At 57.0% G+C, this 21292-nt stretch overlaps 1 protein-coding gene across 1 annotated transcript in view; it reads left to right on the forward strand.

The window, feature by feature from the left end:
- The window catches only part of Prex1 (phosphatidylinositol-3,4,5-trisphosphate-dependent Rac exchange factor 1), a 77017-nt gene that overhangs the window by 30282 nt on the left and 25443 nt on the right, over positions 1 to 21292 (forward strand). Inside the window, exons 7-15 of the mRNA XM_013024315.1 lie at positions 1432 to 1593; positions 5510 to 5643; positions 7173 to 7291; positions 8958 to 9107; positions 10817 to 10961; positions 16857 to 16957; positions 17881 to 17984; positions 18081 to 18130; positions 19406 to 19481. Coding sequence (XP_012879769.1) covers positions 1432 to 1593; positions 5510 to 5643; positions 7173 to 7291; positions 8958 to 9107; positions 10817 to 10961; positions 16857 to 16957; positions 17881 to 17984; positions 18081 to 18130; positions 19406 to 19481 — 1041 coding nt within the window. The remainder of the gene's footprint in view (positions 1 to 1431; positions 1594 to 5509; positions 5644 to 7172; positions 7292 to 8957; positions 9108 to 10816; positions 10962 to 16856; positions 16958 to 17880; positions 17985 to 18080; positions 18131 to 19405; positions 19482 to 21292) is intronic.

Raw genomic sequence — 21292 nt, forward strand, 5'->3', positions numbered from 1 at the left:
GGATGCAGACAGCCCCCCCCTTCCCCCTGAGGAGACCAGGCAAGCTGCATGGGAGGTGAGCGCACAGGACAGCCTTCCAAGTGGGCGGGCAGGGTCTGGCCTCTCCCGCACATCTCTCTTCTGCAGCCTCCTGGGGCCCTCCAGGGGAAGCTGCAGGCGCTGCTGGGCGGGGCTTTGGTGAGGAGGAGGATGTAGAGCCCCTGCTGGGCAGGGACTCAGGCTGGTGACCACTCCCCCGGTCATCTTCCTTTCCCCACCTCTTCATCTTCCAGGCCCTTGGGGACCCTGGGCCTTCCCTGGGCCCCAGTGAGACTGAGCAAACAGGTGGATGGGCAGTTGCCACAGGCATGTGTGTCTGGCTGTTGGTCTGGCATTGGAGGCCCTTGTGCCAGGCTACTTCTCTTGGTGGGGCTGTGGGAGGGGGCGCCCAGGGTGGCCTGCTCAGAGCTGAACCCCGGTAGCTCCCCGGGGCCCACATCCTCCCTGCCTGGAAGCCCTCCTCACGGCTGCTCGAGAAACCACAGGACAGCAGGCAGGCGGATGCCGGGGCGGTCACCGCCCTGCTGCAGGGGGCTTCCCCTTCGGCCCTGGCCCTGCAGGGTGGCGGTGGCCTCACGGCCTCCCCTCTGGTGGCCAAGGGCTCCCCAGGGCCTGTCCTGCTCAGACGCTGCACTGCTCAGACGAGGAGGTTGTTTGCACTGGGCCTGCCAAAGCCCATAGCAACCCACCAAGCCCACGCTGCGCCTCTGGCTCTGCTCTGTGCCTCAGTTTCCTCCCTGTGAGAGAGGATAACTCTGGCCCCTCCCTGGATCAGCCTGTACAAAAAAGCTAGTGATACCTCATGCCAACAAAGACCCTGGTGGTGGTGGGCAGGTACAAGTAGGAGGATGGTGATCTGAGGCCCGCCCTGGGGGAAACTGTGAGATCTGACCTGGAAAATAACGAAAGGGGAAAATGCTGAGGCGTGGATCAGGTGGTAGAAAGTCTGCTTAGCAAGCACGAGGTCCTGAGTTCCAACCTTAGCACCCTGCCCTCCCCAGCAAAAAGAAGACCTGTGACCTGTCCGTCTCGAAGTCTTCCTGTCTTTGCTCCACTCCTCACATTATCTCCTTGCTGTTCTTTGTTATGTACCATTCCTTCTACCCATCATATTCTTCCCTCAGATTTTCAGCCAAGGTCTCTGCTCAGATTCCCCAAACCTCCCCATTCCCCCCCCCCACTGTATGAAACAGCACTTCCTGATCCCTTGATTCCGGCTCCTCTCCATGGTCTTTCTCTGACCGACCTGCTGTCTACTTAGCGGCTTCACTTTGCTCCTCCTCTGCCAGTCCATCGCCGGGCCATGCGAGGTGGTGTCCGTTCTGTCACTGCTCGGGTGGGATTGCCGCTGAGCCGGGCTGAGCTCCTTTCCCGTGCCCCTCCTCGGTGCAGGAGCTGGCCAAGAGGACCCCCGGCAAGCACCCGGACCACCCCGCAGTGCAGAGTGCCCTGCAGGCCATGAAGACGGTGTGTGCCAACATCAACGAGACCAAGCGGCAGATGGAGAAGCTGGAAGCGCTGGAGCAGCTGCAGTCACACATCGAGGGCTGGGAGGTGCGTCTGGCGGGGCCGCAGCCCACAAGGGGCCTGGGGCCTGGGGCGGGGTTCAGGCCACGCCGCTGTGGCGGATTCTCCACCAGAGTCAACACAGAAATCCAGGTTTTGAGTTTTCTCTCGAAAACCTGGTACCTCTCTGGGCCCTGTGCCCCCCAGCAGCTGCCTCTGGACCCCCAGCCCTCCCTGTACCCCACTCTGCCCTACCTGCCAGGTGTGCAACTTGAAAAAAAAAAAGCTGTGCTGAGATTTGAACTCAGGGCCTTATGCTTGCTAGGTAAGTACTCCACTGCTAAGCCACGCCTCTAGCCCACTTTTTATTGGTTGTTATTATTTTTTTTGGTCGGTCGTGGGGCCTGAACTCTGGGCCTGGGTGCTGTCCTTCAGCTCTTCAGCTCAAGGCTTGCGCTCTACCACTTGAGCCACAGCACCACTTCTGGCTTTTTCTGCTTATGTGGTGCCAAAGAACGAACCCAGGGCCTCATGCATGCAAGGCAAGCACTCTGCCACTGAGCCACCTTCCCAGCCCCTATTGGTTGTTTTGAAATGGGGGTTTGATTCCTGCTTATGTGCCAGTCCTAGGCTTGAACTCATGACCTGAGTGCTGCCTCTGAGCTTTCTTTGTTCAAGGCTAGTACTCTTACCACTTAAGCCACAGCTCCACTTCCTGCTCTTTAGTGGTTAATTGAAGAGGAGAGTCTCATGGACTTTGCTGCCTAGGCTGGCTTTGGTCCTCAGTTCTCAGACTCCTGAGTAGGAGCAGGGAGGATTACAGGCGTGAGCCGCCTGTGTCCAGCCACACATGCCTATTTTATGCTTCCCACCGTAGCTGGGATGACAGGTGTGTGCCACCATGCCCAGCTTCGTCTGTTAAGATTGAGTCTGGCGAGCTTCTCTGGGACCTGTGATCCTCTGGTGCTCAGCCTCCTCTGTGGGTAGGATTACAGGTGTGAGCTACCAGCACTGCAGCTGCTGGCTGTAGCTTCCGACTCAGGACTGGAGAGTAGCTTGTGAACGTCTACCGCAGGAGAGAATGCCGCTCAGATGCGTCTTTTCCCGGGACCCCAGGACACATTTTCCTATCTGAACCCCAGGGTGCTCATCCAGCACTCAGCAGCTGCTCAGTGAACGGCGTGACTTCCTCAGGATTGTGATTTTGTGAGAGGACGTGCTGGGGTTTTTACTCGGCCTGCACTCCCCCGCCAGGCACTCCACCACTGGGCCACACCTCCAGCCCTTGAGGTTGTGAGGTTGTCTGTGATGTATTTGCTTGAGCCTCCCCTTAGATTATTAGACACTTCTCAGGAGCCTATAGGGGGAAATGGGGGGGAAAAAGAAATCAAAGCCTCAGCTTGGAGCTGCTGGAGCCGAAGATGAAAGGCTCCGGCCGGACACTGCCGGAGGCACCGGGGATTTTTCTGGCTGGGTTTGGGATTTACAGTTCTTTTCCTGAGCTTCGGGATCCCACACACACTGCCTGGTGGCAGGAGGCTGAGGCCTGGCTGCCATGCCCCTCTGCGGGGTGCCTTCAGCTCCCTGGAGGCCTCCGGGGTCACCCATGAAAATACTGGGTTCTGCATAGAAGAAGCCGTGTTTCGGGTGAAGCTGGCGCAGCAGCTGGTGTGCTCAGTGCTTTCATCTGGGGGCATCAGCTTTGCCTTGTGGCCTCCGCTGCACCAGCAGTGTCGCACCTGCAGGACGTGGCAGCTTGCGAGTTCAAGGCCAGTCTGGGCTTTGCAGCAAGGTGCCCCCTCCACTTGCGTCCTCATTTCAGGTGTTGCGGGTGTCACTGGTCTGTGGGTGCGGGTCATGGCATGGCCTCCGGGGGCCTGGCTGGCCGGGAGGTCTTCCCCTGCCCCTTCCTCCCTCCCCTGGCGGCCCCAGCCTTGTTCTTTCTGTTAGATACTAAAGGAGGGGAGAGGGAGGGAGCAAGACACCTCCACTGCCAGAGCCCTTCGGTTTAGCACCATCAGTGTCTGTCTTGCTCACAAGGCAGAGAACAAGACTGAGGTTGAGGCCCAGGGACTCAGGGATGGACCATAAATACAAGTCATCCTGTTTGCGTCTCTGTTCCTTGGTGTCTTGGATCCCTGTGGGACAGGCCTCCTCCCCTGCTTGGGCGCCCCTGCCCTGGATTAGAGACTTGGATTTGGTAGGGGAAACACATCTGGGCTGTCCCTCCCACCCCTAGGCAGCCTGGGGGAAGGGAGGGGAGGGGAGGGATGGAAGGAGGAGGTGAAGGGGAGGGAAAAGGTGGGAGGGAGAGGGAAAGGGAGTGGTCACACCCCAGCTGACTCCCTTACTCACGGCTAGTCCCTTTACCACCGTGTGCCTCAGTTTCCCTCTGTGTGATGAGACATCTTCTGAGGGCTCCCTGAGTCTGCAGAGGGTATTGGGATTAGCTCATGAGGCTTTGATTTCCTTCCTTCCTTCCTCCCTCCCTCCCTCCCTCCCTCCCTCCCTTCCTTCCTTCCTTGCTTCCCTCCCTCCCTCCCCCTTCCCCCCTCTTTCTTTCTTTCTTTCCTTCTTTCTTTCTTTCTTTCTTTCTTTCTTTCTTTCTTTCTTTCTTTCTTTCTTTCTTTCTTTCCTTCTTTCTTCTTTCTTTCTTTGTTTCTTCAGTCCTGGGTTTGAATTCAGGACTTGGGCTTTGTCCCTGAGCTTCTCTGTTCTCAGGGCTAGCACTCTACCACTTGAGCCACAATACCACTTCAGTTTTATCTGTGCATATGGTACTGAGGAATCAAACCCAGAGCTTCCTGCATGCCAGGCAAGCCGCTCTACCATTAAGCCCACATTCCCAGCCCCTGGTTTTATTTTCTGCGGCACTGTGGTAGACCCTGGGCCTTGGACACACTGAGCACTGGGCTTCGTGTCCACTTACAGCGTCCAGGCCTCGCCACCTGTCCATGCGTCACCCTCATGGTGCTTGGCTGTGCCCCTGGGAGGCCTCCTCTGCCTCACTGACCTCTCAGTGCCCAGCTGGCCCCGTGCACCTGGGTTCCAGGCCTCCGGGAATGGGCTGCTGGCTTCCGGCAGGGCTGGTGTGGAGGTTCCTCTCCGCACAGCCTGTGGGCGCTGCCGGAGGGTGGTCCTGGCTAGGGTGGGGAGGCCGCTGTGCGCCCCTCCCCGTCTCTGAGATGGCCTGGACAGCGAGGTTTGGGATGGGTGACCTGGGTGACCTGGACTACTGCTCCTGCCAAGCCTCAGTGTCCCCCAGAGCCTGAGGGCTGGTGGACAGAGAGGTAAGGTGAGGGAGGACTCTGTCCACCCCTGCTGATGGCCTTACCAGGGAGTCTGGCTTGTCCTTCAGGAGGTGGCACTTTGCGAGGAAATTCAAACAATCAAGATACATATACAAATAGCCAGGCGCTGGTGGCTCACGCCTGTCATCCTAGCTACTCAGGAGGCTGAGATCTGGGAATCATAGTTCAAAGCCAGCCCGGGCAGGAAAGTCCATGAGACTCTTTATCTCCAATGAACCACCAGAAAACCAGAAGTGGCGCTGTGGCTCAAGTGGTAAAGTGCTCACCTGGAGCTGAAAAATTAAGGGATAGCGTCCAGGCCCAGAGATCAAGCCCCACCACCGTCAAAAATAAAAAATACAAGGGGATCCAGTAGACAATAGAAACACCCCAAACAGAGCCCAAGAGACCCAGCAGGGCCCGAGGACCTGCCATTGGCCGTGTGGTGGCCCCTGTGCTCTGGGACAGGGCCCGCAGCCCCAGGACGGCGCAGGCTAGCTCAGGGGGAGGGGACGCCTGCCAATGTCATCCACTGTCATCTTGGCAGAGGTGCCTGGAGAGGCGGGCATGGGGCCTGTTAGGGCTTTGGAGGTGTGGCGAGGAGAGGCAGGGAAGACGGGTCTGGCTGGCACTGTCCCAGGTTTGGTCACTCACCGCCTCTCCTGGCTGCCCAGGGCTCCAACCTCACGGACATCTGCACCCAGCTGCTCCTGCAGGGCACCTTGCTGAAAATCTCTGCGGGCAACATCCAGGAGCGGGCCTTCTTCCTCTTTGACAACCTCCTAGTCTACTGCAAGCGGAAATCCAGGTGCTGGGGCGGGCGGGGGGTGGTGGTGGTGGGCTCATCTTTGTGATCTGGAGGTCAGGAGTCCTTAAATAGGACAGTATAGTTATCAAGAGAAGTAGTGTCATGAGGCCACATTAAAGGGAAGAACTGCTGCTCATCAAAAACCACCGTGAAGGGGGCAAAAAGGCACACAGACACCGGGAGAACCTTGGTAAGGCGCAGGGTGGCCTGGGCGCTGGCAGGGTGGTGGGTTGTTAGGCAAGCCTCCCCACCCCCAGCTTTGTAGGTTAAAAGCTGACTAGTGTGCAGCCACACCGTGCCACAGCCCTTCCTGTGTGATGTGGCTGCTCTAGGGCCACAGAACAGAGTTGAGAATCTGACTGACTCCATGTGGCCTGAGAAATGGGAAGTGTTCACTGGGTGAACCCACTACACTGTCACCAACGAGACAGACAACCAGCCATGGGTCAGGGACGGTCATTGGGAAAGAGACCCTGAGGGTCGGTGGACTCCAGGGGTGTTCATCAATGTGTGATGCCTACTCTAGCCTGCCCCACAGTGGCCAGGAGAAAAAGGGTCCCAGGGCCAGAGGATGTGGACACACTAGAATGTTCCTCCACTGCTGGCCCCGCCACTGGAGACTGGGCAGTTCCTCCTGGGGCTGAGCTTGTGTGCCACTCATGACACAGGAGTCCCGCCCCAGGCTTCTAGTGTACCTCCCCTCCCCCAGGATGCGTGGCAGGAAGAGTGTGTTACTGCTGCACCCAGCCAGGTCCTCAACTCGTGGTCAGGTGGTTGAACAAGGAAGTCAGATGCTCACAGACTTGCTGTGACCTCAGTTGCTGGAAGTTCAGAAATAGCAAAGCAGAGAGGGCTGGGCATGGTGGTGCATGCCTGTAAACCCAACTGCTCAGGGGACAGAAATAGGATTGCTGTTGGAGGCCAGCCTGGCAAGATTGAGCAGGACCTCATCTCCACAAATAAGCTAGTGTGGTGGTCCAGCTACTTGGGAGGCAGAGGTTCAGAGAGGTCTGAGGCTGGTCTGGGCCAAAAAGGCCCTGTGAAAGCAGAGCGAGTGATCGCTCTGAGTTCAGTTCCCTGCGACCACCAACAAAGAGACCATGAAAAGAGGTGAATGTGGGATGAACGTGAAGGTGGAGTTGACCCTCTGTGGGGCAGTGGCCGGAGCTGCCTGGGGTGAAAAGCGTTGACGCAGTTGTGTTCACTGTAAAAGTTAAGTGAACTGCATGCTTCTTTGGGCATTTTCTGTATGGATTTCTGCACAAACCGTGTGTGTGTGTGTGTGTGTGTGTGTGTAAGACACGCATAGATCGTCATTCTTCTCATCTCCATAGCTGCAGCGTGCCCCACCGGTGTCCCGCATCCCCCGCTGCAGGGAATCTCTGAGCTGCACAGCTGGCCCTGCCCTTCCCCCCCCCCCCCAGCCCTGTGTCACCAGCTCATCTCCACTTCCGCTTGGTGGGGGGGTCACCAGCCTCTGTCACCGTCCCCTGCAGGAATTGTGATTTCCCCCCTCCCCTGTCTTTCAGAGTCACCGGGAGTAAGAAATCCACCAAAAGGACCAAATCCATCAATGGCTCCCTGTACATCTTCAGGGGTCGAATCAACACTGAAGTTATGGAGGTGGAGAATGTGGAAGATGGGACAGGTGGGCCCCGCTTGCTACCCACCAGCCTGGCCAGCCTGGCCTGGCCCGGCTCAGCACTGCCTTTGCTGGTTTTCATTCTTCCCCTTGGTTGATGAATGTAAAAAGCTACCCACAGAAAGGGACACTGGGTCTCACCCTCGAGCTGAGAAACAAAGCAGCATGCCTCGATTCTTCACAGACGTTGTCTCCTTCCCTCTGAAGGCAACAAGTCTGAAATGTGCGACACTCCTTTTCTTGCTGCTTAGAAGTATTTATAGTCAGACGCTGGTGGCTCATGCCTGTAATCCTAGCTGTTCAGGAGGCTGAAATCTGAGGATGCTGTTTGAAGCCATCTTGGGCAGAAAAGTCTCCGAGACGTCATTTCCAAAATAACTAGCAAAAAGCTGGACTGGAGGTATGGCTAAACTGGTAGAACACCTACCTTGAGTAAACAAGCTAAGTGATTGCAAAACTCTAAATTCAAGTCGTCCTACCAACATAAAATAAGTGTTTTTTAAAACCTCTTAGATATTCCTTATTGAGCAATTAAAAATTTTCTAGTTTTGAACTTTACAGAGATACATGATTATGTACATTTAACTTTTCTCTTTTTTTTTTGGTACTGGGGATCGAACCCAGGACGTTGCACTTGCTAGGTAAGCGCTTTGCCACTGAGCTACATCCCAGCCTGATTATGTACATTTAAATGGCTTTAAAAATGCACCTGGTTTTGTGTATGTAGGGTTTTCAGACAGTCAGAAAATGCTGTTTTCATTGTGTCACCTGCTGCTTCTGCTCCACACCTGGTGGTGGGGTGAGTTTGCGCCTGTGCACGAGGCTCCCCAGGGCCTACCACCTGTTGTGGGGCTGTTGCTCAATTCACCTGTTCTTTGGGTGGTGAGAACTGGGCTGTTTGTGCCATTCTCTGCCATCTTGTGGCAGTTTCTAGTGCTCTTGGGCTCATTTTGAGTGGGGCTTCCACTGGGTGTGGAACCACAGACCTTTCAGTCCCACGACACCTGTGGCCCTGATGTCCCTGCATAGAGCAGCTGTGCTGCACCAGGGCTGCCTGCTCCTGTCCAGCCACAGTGTAGAGTTGTCAGTACACTGAGGGCCGAAGGAACCTCAGGGCCCAGTGGATGGTGAGGAGGCCTCAGGCCTGTGTTGTTGAGAAGTTGAAAGTCTTTGGTTTGGTTTTTTGTGTTGGTGCTGGTCCTGGGGCTTGAACTCAGGACGTGGGCACTGTCCTTAATCTTTTGTGTTTAAGGCTAACGCTCTGCCACTTTGAGCCATAGCTCCACTTCTGGTTTCCCGGTGGTTCATTGGAGGTAAGAGTCTCACAGACTTTCCTGCCCAGGCTGGCTTTGAACTGCGATCTTCAGATCTCAGCCGCCTGAGTAGCTAGGATGACAGGCGAGAGCCACCAGTGCTCAGCAAGTCAGGGGTCTTTGTAGCAGTTCTTCCTTGATTGTGGTAGCAAAACTAGGAGAGGGAGCATGTGGAAGAGCTGAAAGTTCAACTCCCAAACCTGCCTTGGCAGTGGCCCTCTCCCTCTCCCCCATGCTGGAGTGCCAGGCTGGGCCTGCCTGGCTCCCACCATGTTGTGGGTCCTTGAGGTCACGTGGGGTCACCTGGGGTCACATGGCCGCATCTGTACTGAGCCACCTTTGCCTCCTGCCCCTGGCAGCCGATTACCACAGCAATGGCTACACTGTCACCAATGGCTGGAAGATCCACAACACCGCCAAGAACAAGTGGTTTGTCTGCATGGCCAAGACGGCGGAAGAGAAACAGAAGTGGCTGGACGCCATCATCCGGGAGCGGGAACAGCGTGAGAGTGAGTGTGGGGCTGGGCCGTGTGTTTCCTGCAGGCCGCGGGCTGGGCCTGGGGACAGGCCGGAGCGGTGGGAGGCAGGTGTGGGTGGGCAGGGAGCCCCAGGACTGTGCTGGCACTTACGGTGCCTGAGAGGTGGCAGGTGGTGCAGCTCAGCCCAGACAGGGCACCGGCCAGGTGATCACCCATGAGCCCTCGGGAACGCCCGCTTTCTCCTTTTTCCGAGGTTTTCTCTGCTCACTGGTCACCGAATCAAAGCCTGGGGGGGGAGGGGCCTGCAGGGCTTCCATTAAGCCAGGGCAGGCTGGGACTGGGGGTGGGCTCTGAGCTCCTGTGCTGAGATTGCCGTGGTTGGGAGGAAGGGACGAGTCACATTCGCTCCCAGGTCTCAGTGTCTCGTATGACAATGGGGACAGAAGGCTGCGGCTTTGGGCTTGGCCATACTCGGGAATATCTGATCCACCGTCCCAGGACCCCCTGCATGTCCCAGTTTTAGAGGACTCAGGCTGGCTTACTGCTGCACATGTCTGGCTAGCCCGTGAGCCCAGCTTGCTTGCCAGCGCAGATCTTTCTGTCCTATATGCTGCCTGACCCACTCCTTCCCTCATTCCTTGGTGGCAGTGGGAATCTACAGACCCCGTAAATTGTGCCTTGCACACTTGCTTCCCCTCCTCTCCCTCCTCCCACCCACGTCCAAGTCACAGGCCCAGGAGGGGTCTGGCATGGCCCCTTCCTTGGGTACTTTTTCTAGAGAGCGTAGACACCTGGATCTTGTTGCATTAAAAACGTATTAAAAAGCTAAGTGATGGTGGTTGATGCCTGTCACCTTAGCTACTCAGGAGCTCTGAGGATCATGGTTCAAAGCCAGCTTATATAGGAAAGACTACAATGCTCTTAATTCTAACTAGCAAGCCAGATGTGGAGCTGTGGCTCAAGTGGTAGAGTACCAGCCTTGAGTGAAAAAAAAACCTAAGGGACCACACCCAGGCCCTGAGTTCAAGCCCAAGTTACTTGTACGCACACTAAATTAAAATGTCTCCAGCCAAAGAAACTTGTAACCCTGTTAGGACAAGGTTAGGTCTGCCTGCTGGCACGGTCAGGATGGGGTGTAGGGACCCTGGCTGGACCGGGCCGGGCCATGTCTTTCTGGCTTGAATCCAGGCTGGGCATGTGCAGTTGAGCTGGGGGTGGCGTGAAGGGGGCCTTGCCAGGAGGATTGTCTGGGGCTGGGTGCACAGGGATGGGTGTGGTTTGGAGCCTAGCTCTGGACTGGACCAGGTGTCCCGAGCTCAGCTGGGCTGCACCACTTTCAGCTCAGCAGCTTCTCGGTTTCCTTGTCTGGGCAGTGATCATGGTGCCTGTCATTCAGGTTTTGGTGAAGAGCATACTGAGCACAGTGGGTGCTGTGGAGGCGTTTTCTATGATAATAATTATCATTAGTACTGCTGCTGTTACCGCCGAGCCTGATGAGGTCCGTGTAGAAGCCGGGGCACCGCGTAGGGCCAGGGTCTGGTGTCTTTCGGCCGCTGCCTCAGCTCAGACAGCCATGCAGGTTGCTTGGGGTGGAGGCCGTGGAGGTGAAGCAGCCTGTGGCAGGGGTTTGGAGCGGTACCTGGAGACCGAACCGGTTCAGTGCCATGGTGCGGGCAGGCGGCTGCCATGATCCGCCCGGGTCCCGCGTCCTCTCTGTTGCTGACGCTGCTCCCTCACAGGCCTGAAGCTGGGCATGGAGCGCGACGCCTACGTCATGATCGCAGAGAAGGGGGAGAAGCTGTACCACATGATGAGCAAGAAGGTGAGCCTCATCAAGGACCGGCGGAGAAAGCTGAGCACCGTGCCCAAGTGCTTCCTCGGCAAGTGAGTGGCCCGCCCACCCCAGCCCTGCTCTCCGGCTGGAGGCCCCCCGCCCTGCACAGCCCTGCGCACCGCAGTCCAGCCCTGGGCAGCCCTGCGCACCGCAGTCCAGCCCTGGGCCTCCCTCTCCTCCAGTCTCTCACAGTCTGGTGGGTCTCCATGCAGATCTAAACCTGTTTGCCCCGACTCCTGCAGGACCTGCTTATCATTCATACCCATCTATCTGTCTGTCTACCTGTCTGTGTCAGTCAGTGGGGGCTGTTACTGAGCTTTTTCTTTGCTCAAGACTAGTGCTCTACCACTTGAGCTGCAGCTCCATTTCTGGTGTTTTGGTGATCAGTTAGAGTAGGAGTCTCGTGGCCTTTCCTGTCCAGGCTGGCTTCAAACCTCAATCCTCAGCCAGATCTCAGCTTCCTGAGTAGCTAGGATTACAGGCATGAGCCATCAGTGCCCGGCTTAGAACCTGCTTTCTGTTGAGACCTGGTGCACACGGTCACAGGGGTGTGTTGAAGCACGGCCTCATCCCACTCTGTGCCACCTGCAAATGTCCACTCCTGTCCTCTGGGCCTCCACCCGCACCGGTCTGCCGCTGTCCTCTGGGCCTGGCATGGGCTCTGTGAGGCTGGAGTGGCGTTGCTGCTGGGTTACCTGGCCGGGGAGGAGGAAGGTTCCGGACGATCTTATCAGCTAATCCCTAATCCTGGACGGAAAAGAAAGGAGGCTTTGCTCCCCAGAGCGGATTGTGTCCCCTTCCTGCTTCCCGCCCTGTGTGGGGCAGCGGATGGGGTGGCTGACCGCGGTAGCAGCACTCGGCCCCTTCAGGAAGGATTGGGGCAATTGTTCTCACGCCCCGTTTGGATCTCAGCCAGCATTGTAGCTGATTTTGTAACCAAGGGCTTGAAGGACCAGACTTCCCTCAGGAGACATCCCAGGAACACGCGTCTCCTCCGCAGCTCTCTGCCCTGTCCTGCCAGGGTGCAGCTCTCATGCCCCCCCCCCCAGTGCCCTGTCCCCTCCACCCATGGTGTCCATGGCTGCAGAGACAGCTGACAACCCCTCCCTTCCCCTCTGCTCCCAGCACAGCGCTCCACACAACCTTTAATCTAAGCCCCAAGGAAACTGAACCAGTCACACAATCACAGCAGGGAGGGGCTGGGATTCGAACCCAGCACTGGCAGCTCCGCAGCCTGTGTTCTATTGCACCGCACTCTTCTCCATATCAGTCTCTGCCCAGCGTGTGTTCATTCTCCCTCGGCTGTTGCTTTCCCCACGGTCCACATTATTTCCCTGTGGCGACTTTCTCTGTGACCAGACAGGAACTCCGTGAATGCAGAAGTGTCCAATTTATTGTCCTAGCCTTCCAGGGTGTAGAGAGTTGAGTCAGACTTGGGCTGGAGTCATGGTTTCCCCACTTGCTGGCTGTGTGACGTTGGACAGGTCTGTAACGGCTCTGACGCTCAGTAAATGATCGCTAAAGGGAGAGGCAGGCAGGAATCTAAGGACCGCCAGGGCTCACTGAGATGGTGGTCACCACATCGTGTGCTTGGCGGGTACTGCCAGCGAGATGGTGTGCATGCCAGGCTGTGCCCCCAGGGAGTCTGTGTCCAGGTGTATTAAGAGGGTGTCTGTTAGAAAACTAGCAGATGCCACAGTTGACAGAAGGACCACGATGATAAAGCCGGCTGCTGTGGGGACCCCCCGGCAGAGGGGAGCGAGAACATGGATTCATTCACTCAGTGTCTACTGCCAGGTGCAGTCAGAGGCGGTCTCTGTCTGCAGAGAGACATCATCTCGTGGAAGAGTCAGACAGTAGACAAAAGGTTGAGTTACAGAAAGGAAGCAGTGGGTCAGTGAAGGTTGATCATGAGGGTGATGTAGGTAGAGGGGATGTAGGGGGCAGGGGTGTCACCTCCTCTTGGGGGAAGTGATAGTTCATCTCAGATCTGAACAACTTGCAAGAGCTAGCTATTGGAAGATGAGAGGAACAGCAGGTGCAGACATCCTGTGGCTGGAGTGAGCTGTGAACAAGGGAGGATCATCGAGGAGGCCAAGAATTATGGAGGATGAAGTCCCAGGGTTAGTGGAGGCCAGCTGTAGGCCTGGTACAGACTCAGGTTTTATTTCAGATGCTCTAGAGAGCACTGCAGTGGTGTGGGACGAGGGTGGAATTCACCTGCACAGAATGAGGACACCATTGGCTCCATCAGAGCTCTGTTGGGGGGCAGTCCAGGAAATGGTTAGACATCATCCTGCCGATCCAGGCAGGCTGGAAGCCCCGCGCTGTGGGCCTGGCTAGACGAGGGGTGTGGTGGGTGGACGATCAGTGGTCACTCCCAGGAAGCATCTTGGAGTGGGAGGGTCACAGGTGCAAGGATCAGCCCTCGGGCCACCCAGACACAGGCAGGAGGGCCGATGCCTGTGCTAGGGAGTGAGCAGCCATCAGGAGGTGTGAAGAGACGTCCTGGCTGTGTCCTGTGCCCAGCCTTGGCCTTGACTTACAGTTGGCCAAATAAGTGTCCAGTGGACCAGGGAGGAAAGTGGGGTGAAAGGCCACAGTCCTAACTCTCCACAGAGGGCTCAACTCTCCAACTGAGTCTCAGCCCAGCCCCGGCGCCGCCCTCCTCCCCCTCTCCCTCCCCCCCTCCCCCTCCATGCTTCTCACTCGCCCTGGTCTGACACACCCTTCCCTGCATCCCCAGTGCTGGCCGACAGCATGCCGCTGGGCAGCCCAGCACTGTTGGAAGACACATTCCCTGGATCAGGTTTGAGCCCTCCACTCTCTGTGGCTGCAATGGGTAACGAGTTCTGGCTGACTCAGCATTGGCTCTGCCTGGCTGGCTTTGCCCATTTACAGCCGTCCCAGCTCCCTGGATCAGAAAGGAGTTTTAGCTAGCTTAAGGTTTCATAGGCGAAAGTCTACCCAGTTACCTCTCACCAGCATGCCTGGAACCCTGGTTGCTTGGGAGGCTGAGATGGGGAGCACTGTGGTTCGAGTCCAGCCTGGGCATATGGGGGAGACCCCTTCTCAACCAGTAACTGGGTGTGGTGGCCTGTGCCTGTCATCCCAGTGCAAAATCAATGAATTTGGATGCAGGTGTGGGCCCAGGCCAAAAGCACAATGACCCGTGAAGGAATGTACTGGCAGCATGACTCAGTTCCTGCCAAGTACACATAAGGCCTTGAGTTCAAGCTCTAGTAACACACACACATACACACACACACACACACACAGCCACTAAATCAGAAGGCCCCTGACTGTATCATTTGGCAGGTGGATCCTGCTAAGGCCCAGAGAAGACACCAGTGTGCCCAAGTTGCCCCAGCAAGCTGCAAGCCCTTACTGCATCACCCAGATGCTGGCAAGGCCCAGTTTAGGCTGGATCGTGGCGGTTGTGGCTTGTGGGCTGGCTGCCATGGGACACTTCCCATCCCCTTCCCCATTACAGGACTGCTGGTAGGACCAGAGGTGGCCCAAGGGGACATCCAGACAGCAGCCTTAATGCCAGGCGCCAGCTCCTTAGAGAGATGTCCTCTCCCGGACCCATTGGTGGCCTCTGCCCACCCTGAGTCTGGGCACTCAGAGGACGCCCTGGGGGCGGCCAGGGTCTGTGTGCTCCGCAGGACACGTGCCCTTCTTTTCACCCCCATGGCCTCCAGCCTGGGCTTTGTGAGGGCCCCAGCACACCTCTACCTAATGCAGGCCGGGCCTTCCCTGCCAGCGCTACAAAGCTAAAATTAGCCTCTTCTCCCGCCCGCCCGCCCACCCACCTACCTGTAATTAGAGGTGGGACAGCTGGTTTGGATAAGCTGTAGAGGCACGCTGTGGCCCTGCTTGAGAAGCCCTCATTAGAGCTGGTCCTGGGGTCTGGGAGAACCCCTAATCTCTGACTGACAAGCACAGAAAAGCTATTTTTCTTCCTCAGGCCTCAGTTTCCCTGTGGACTCCAGGACATCCCTTTTCTTTTTCTTTTTTTCCTTTCTTGCTTTTTTTTTTTTTGGTTGGTTGTGGGGCTTGAACTCAGGGCCTGGGCATTGTCCTTGAGTTCTTCAGCTCAAGGTGAGCGCTCTACCACTTGAGCCACAGCGTCACTTTTGGCTTTCTGGTGGTTTATTGGAGATAAGAGTCTCATGGACTTTGCTGCCTGGGCTGGCTTTGAACCTCGATCCTCAGATCTCAGCCTCCTGAGTAGCGAGGATGACAGGCATGAACCACCGGCACCCTGCAAGGACAGCCCTTTTCATTCCCTAGCCTGTTTATTCCTCCCTTGGTTCAGACAGTGTGGTTGGGGGTCCCTGTCTCTTTTCCCGGGGCCTTCTCCCTCTTCTAGGGGCCGGCATAGAGCACGAAACAAACATAACTCCACTGTCTCTACCCACACGGAGATTCTGCTCTGGCTAGGGAAGTGCGAGGTAAACACGAGAAACCCTGTAAACATGGTACCTCCAGAACTGAAGGAAGACCACCAGGGCTGGGCAGCACGTTGGTGGGGTGGGCAGGGGCTGCACCTGTGAGGAGGGGTCACGTGCTGAGACCTTGAGGATGAAGAGTGGGGGAAGGACATTTCCAGGCCAGTGTAGGCCCTGGGGCAGGAAGGAGTCTGGAATGGCTTAAGGTGGGCAGGGCTGAGACACAGTGTGGGGGTGTAGTGATGAGAGCAGGGAGGTGGGAGATGGCAGGGCCTCCTCACGTGGGCAGAGATGAGATCTGGGAGGTGGGGGCTGTCTGAGCGTTTGAGCATGGGAATTAACACGATTTGATCACCATTAGCTTTCCTGACTCTCTGTGCTCCTTTGGGCCTACTATGATTTCTTCCTATTTATCTCTGTACTCATGTGCTTGGCCATCTGCCCATCGAGTCATCCATCTATCCATTATCCTGTCCAGTTAGCTGCTTGCTTGTCTTGCTCATCGTGCCTTCTTCCTCTATTATCCATCCACTGTCTGTCCAGCCATCTTCCATTCAGTGTATATCCACCCACTCACCGCTCCATCTACCCACCATCCGTCCAGCCACTATCCATCCATTATCCTCCCAGTGTATATCCACCCACTCACCCCTCCATCTACCTACCATCCATCCATCCACTATCCTCCATTCAGTGTATATCCGCCCACTCATCCATTCATCCACTATCCATCTATTATCTTCCATTCAATGTATATTCATCCACTCACCCATCCATCTACCATCTGTGCATCCACTGTCCAACCATCCTCCAGTATATATCCACCCACTCACCCCTCCATCTACCCACCATCCATCCATCCACTACCCTCCATTCAATGTTTATTCATCCACTCACCCATCCACCTACTTACCATCTGCTCATCCACTGTCATTCCAACCATTTTCCATTCAGTGTATATCCACCTACTCGCACATCCATCTACCCACCATGCATTCATCCGCTATCCATCCACTATCCTCCCAGTGTATATCCACCCACTCACTCATCCATCTACCGTCCGTCCATCCATCCATCCATCCATGCAACCATCCACTATCCATCTGCTATCCATCTAGCCATCCACCATCCATCTAGCCATCCACCATTCATATGTTCATCTATCCACGCACTTGTCCACCATCCATCCACCCACATATCCATCTGTCTGCCCTCCCTTTTATCCTCCCTCCCTCCCTTCCCTGTCCATCCACTCATCCAGCCGTTCTTATTAATGCACCATCAGTCTATTGACAGATGCGTCCACTTCACCCATGAGGGAAGACAGACCCAAGGGGTCTCTGCAGGCTGTGGGGACCTCTGCTTCCTGGCCTGTGGGGAGGTCTGGCAGCCATTCCCCCATGTGGATGGGGCTGGCCAGGCGGCCATTCCCCCGTGTGGATGGGGCTGGCCAGGCCAAGTCCTTTCAATGGCATCTTCTGTTTCTGGCAGTGAGTTTGTTGCCTGGCTCCTGGAAATCGGTGAAATCAGCAAGACAGAAGAAGGGGTCAACTTGGGCCAAGCCCTGTTGGAGAATGGTATTATCCACCATGGTGAGTGGGGGGCTGGTGCAGCGGAGGGGAGCCGCTCAGACCCTGGCAGGCGTTCCCAAGCTTCCATGCAGCTTCCTGTCCCCTGGCAGAGTGCCCACCACCCTCCCATGTCTGCCCTGGCAGACAAGAAGCAGCCTTTCTCTAGTGCCTGCACAGCAAGGACCCCTTAGAAAGTTGGGGGTCGGGAGCAGAATTTTCTGTGTGATGTTTTGAGACTGGAAAGAAGCCATTGTTCAGGGTTTGGCCATGTGGTGACATTTATTAAGTGCCTATTATGTGGACGCGGTGTTCATGTGGCGCTGGGCAGGACGGGAGGGGCTTGCCACGGCTGGGGTAGGGGAGATGGGCGCAGAAGGTGTCTGTGTGTGTCTGGTCGAGGCGGGGAGGGTGGCAGAGGACAGTGGGGTCTCAGGAGGGTCCGAGGAAGTAGTGAGCGCGGGGTGGTAGTGGAGCCAGCTGGGCACACAGTTCCATGAGGAGCCCAGCTCCGGGGGCCCAGGAAGACTCCAAGTTAGCTCTCCAGGGACTGGCATGCAGGCCAGCAGTTTGCCTCCCCCTGCAAGAACAGGTGAGGTCAGAGGGCACAGAACCGAGTGGGGCTAGAGGGTGAAGTTAGCATAAAACCTACAGGGAAGCCTAGAGCCTGAGGCCAGAGGGCACAGGTAGGTCTGGGGGGGAAGGTCAGAGGGCGCAGGACTTACAGAGGATGGTGGGGGCTTTGCTTGTGAGATGTGGCACAGAGGAAGGCCCTGCTGGTTGCCAGGCAGAGCCTGCTAGGCCCAGGGGACTGCAGGGACTACAAGGGGGCAGTGGGGGCTGGGGACAGGGTGCAGGGTGGGGCCTCACAGGATTGGCCGATACTGGAGCACTGGCTGGGTGGGGCAGAGAGGAAGTCCCGCCTCACTCCTCCCATCCCCCCCCAGTGTCCGACAAGCACCAGTTCAAGAACGAGCAGGTGATGTACCGCTTCCGCTACGATGACGGCACCTACAAGGCCCGCAGTGAGCTGGAGGACGTCATGTCCAAGGTAGTCAACCTCCGACCCCTGACCCCCATAGAGGGCACTCCGTGCGGGGCCCGTGCCCACAGCCTGCTGCTCCCTCACTCCCCCGTCTCCTTCCAGGGTGTCAGGCTCTACTGCCGTCTTCACAGCCTCTACACCCCGGTGGTCAAGTGAGTCCCCACGTCGTCCTGTCTTCTCTCACGCTGCCACGGCTGCGGCTGGCAGCCAAGCCCAGGCCCTGCCCACGTCTCCTGGGGTTCAGTGATGATGTCTGCCCTGTGGGGTCTCCAGGAGGATGAGAGGGTTTCAGAGAAGCAGAAACCAGTGAAGGTGGCTGTGAAGGGAGGCTCGGCCCGCTCCCCCACGGGGTCACGGCCAGGCCACCCCTTGGGTGCTCGTCTGTGTGTGTCTGGGCTCTGCCCCCGACCCCTTCCCCTCACTTTCTCTCTGGGGTCCGGCTGTTCAGCGGAGCATCTGCATCTGTGTCCTCGCATGTGATGATTCCCTTTTATTGATGGAGCGTAAAAGCGGCCGCGCATGGAGAGGCCAGGCGTAGGGCAGCGTGGCCCTGGGTACACGTGTGTGGCGTGACTGGTGGAAGGCGGGCCCATCTTGCCAGTGTGCCTCCGTGAAGCCAGGGCCCCTTCCCTTCGATCTCTTCACCACGGAGCTTAGAGTGACACAGGAAGGGACAGAGAGGCCGACCCCCATCTCACCCAGGCGCAGCTCTGTCCGCCCTATTCTCAGGGTCATGCCCTTTTGCAGAGGCTGAAGAGGACTCAGGGGAGGACTCATTCTGTATTGCTGCCCACGGAACCCAGGCCCTCCCTCCTGTGTCAGCCCCGACTCTTGCTGCTACACTTTGCCAGCGGCAGGAAGAAGCAGTGGGCGGGCATCATGTGTACCCCGATTTGCAGCCTCAGTGTGTCCCCACAAGTCTTCCTCCAGCCCCTCCCTCAGCCTCTGACCTCCTGCTTGGCAGAGAGCTCTGTGGTTTGGCCCTGCAGGGAGCCCGGGACCCCCTTCCCCTGGCCGGCTTTCTGCTGGGGTCTCATGCCTGTGCCCGTGCCAGCCTGAGGGAGGCCGCCCCTTCGGCTAGCGTAAACTGGCCAACGAGGCCTGCATGCACCGCTCACCTCTGCTCAGGGACGGAGTGCCCTTGCCTTCTCGCTGTCCACATTCAGTCAGCTGGGTCCTGCTGTGGGTCATCCGGGCACGGTGGGCAGCCTGTGCTGCATCACGCTGGGTTCCACAGCCCCAGCGTCTCCAGACAGCCATGCCCTCGGGCGAGAGAGAGTCGAGAGCCCGAGGCCAACCATACTGTGGGTCAGGAGGGGTCCAGGCTGGCACTTGCTTCCCTCTGCTCCTCTTCATCCCTACACGGGGTCCCAGAACCCAGGGTGGCCCCTCATCCATCCCCTGTTCACCCGCTGCCTCGCCCACAGGGACCGTGACCACCACCTGAAGACCTACAAGTCTGTGCTTCCGGGCAGCAAGCTGGTGGACTGGCTACTGGCGCAGGTGAGCACGCGCCGGCCCCTGGTTCCCTGGGACTTCCTCAGGCTTTAAAAAAGTCCTCTTTTTTCCCCCTTTGTGCCAGTTCTGGGACCTGAGCTCTAGACCTGGGTACTGCGCTTTTTGTTTTTTTCTTTCACTCAAGGCTAGCGCTCTACTACTTGAGCCACAACGCCACTTTGGCTTTTTGGTGGTTTAACAGAGATAAGAATCTCATGGATTTTCCTGCCCTGGCTTTCTTTGGACCAGTATTCTTAGATCACAGCCTCCTGAGTAGCTAGGATTACAGGTATGAGCCACTGGTTCTTGGCTCCTCTCATTTTTTTAAATTGTGGCAAAATACATATCAGATCTTCATCCTTGGTAAACATAGTCCATCGCATTCATGGCTTCGTGCAGTTTCTACCTCTGTGCACAGAGGTCTGAGTCTTACCTGAAATGAACTCAGCTCCTCGATAGGAAAGGGCTGGTCCTGCCTCTCTATCCTGCAGGCTGAACTACAGTCTCCCCTTTCCTGATGTTCATTTCACGGAGCAGGTGTCCAAGGTCCCTGCTTTCCCTGGATGTGTCCTGGGCCCTTTGAGAACAGAACCGAGCCTCCTCTGTCCCGGGGGCTGGGGTCCGGGTGTCGGCAGGCTCAGGGTTGGGTGAAGCTGGCTCTGCTTTGGCTGTGAACTCTGGCGTGGAGGGGTTGGCCTCCCCCTGCCAGTCCCTTGGTCGTGATGCCATCATTTCCTGAAAGCCACCCCTCTGCAGGCTGCTGCCTGGAGGACCGTGTTTCAGGGACCAGCGATCTGTGAATGCCCTGCCTTGTCACTGCCCAGGGCTGGGGGCCATGCTCACGCTCCGCTCACCCATTGGTGGACTCATCCTCCCCCTCCCCCCGCGCCCCATGTTGGGCTTTCAATTTAAACCTGGGCAAGCCGGTTCATTCTGGCTCCCATCTGGAGCATTTGCGTGGTGCTTGCTTCGTGGATAGGGGCTCCCCAAGCCCTTTTGTGGATAAGGGCTCCCCAAGCCGCCTTCCCTGCCTCTCCTCCTCCTGTTGACACACTGCTTCCACTCCTGGGCCCTGGAGGGATTTGTACCTCATCTTACTCAGTCTTCTAGCCGCTGCAGCAGTTGCGGTACCAGGGCCCAGAGAGGCCAAGTGGGCAGGGAGCTCTGTGTCGACCGTCCCCTCCCCCCCCCCGCCCCCGTTAGCTGTCCAGTTGAGCAATTCTAGAAACTTCATTCCATTCAGATCAGCTGGCTGGCTGGATTTTTCTCACATTGCACAAATTACTAGCAATTGCTAAGAAATCACAGCCAATCTGTGAAGTCAATTTTCCCGGGTGCTAAGTGACTTCGAAAGTTTAAGAAAATCCTTGAAAAAGAATTGGAACAGAGTGAGTGTATTGCCTGTGTGCTGTGCACATCGATGCTTGCCGTGAAGCACGAGCCCGCGCCTGAAGGGACCTGGCAGGCTCTGGGTTCGAACTCGGCATTGCAGGAAGTATGGAGCTCTAAACCCCTTGCTGCCTCGGGGTGGTGACTTGCCTCCACCCACTCTGCTATCCCTCCATTCCTCATGCCTCAGTTTCCCAACTTGTAAAATCAAGCTCAAACTACTGTCAACATCTCCTCCTTCAGTGGCTTCAGAGCTCTGTGGGGAGGTTGAGGGAGAGACTGCAGGGCCAAACATGACCTTCAGGGAGCACCTGCCACCTGCCACTGTCACTGGTACTGGCAGGATGCGGCCAGCTTCCTCCTCAGGGCCTGTCACTGGGACCCTTACACCCTGCTGCTGGCGCTGCCCGGCTCCTTTGTGGATAGTG

The sequence above is a fragment of the Dipodomys ordii genome, unplaced genomic scaffold (assembly GCF_000151885.1).
Source record: "Dipodomys ordii isolate 6190 unplaced genomic scaffold, Dord_2.0 Scaffold75, whole genome shotgun sequence".
In the NCBI taxonomy this organism is placed as follows: Eukaryota; Metazoa; Chordata; class Mammalia; order Rodentia; family Heteromyidae; genus Dipodomys; species Dipodomys ordii.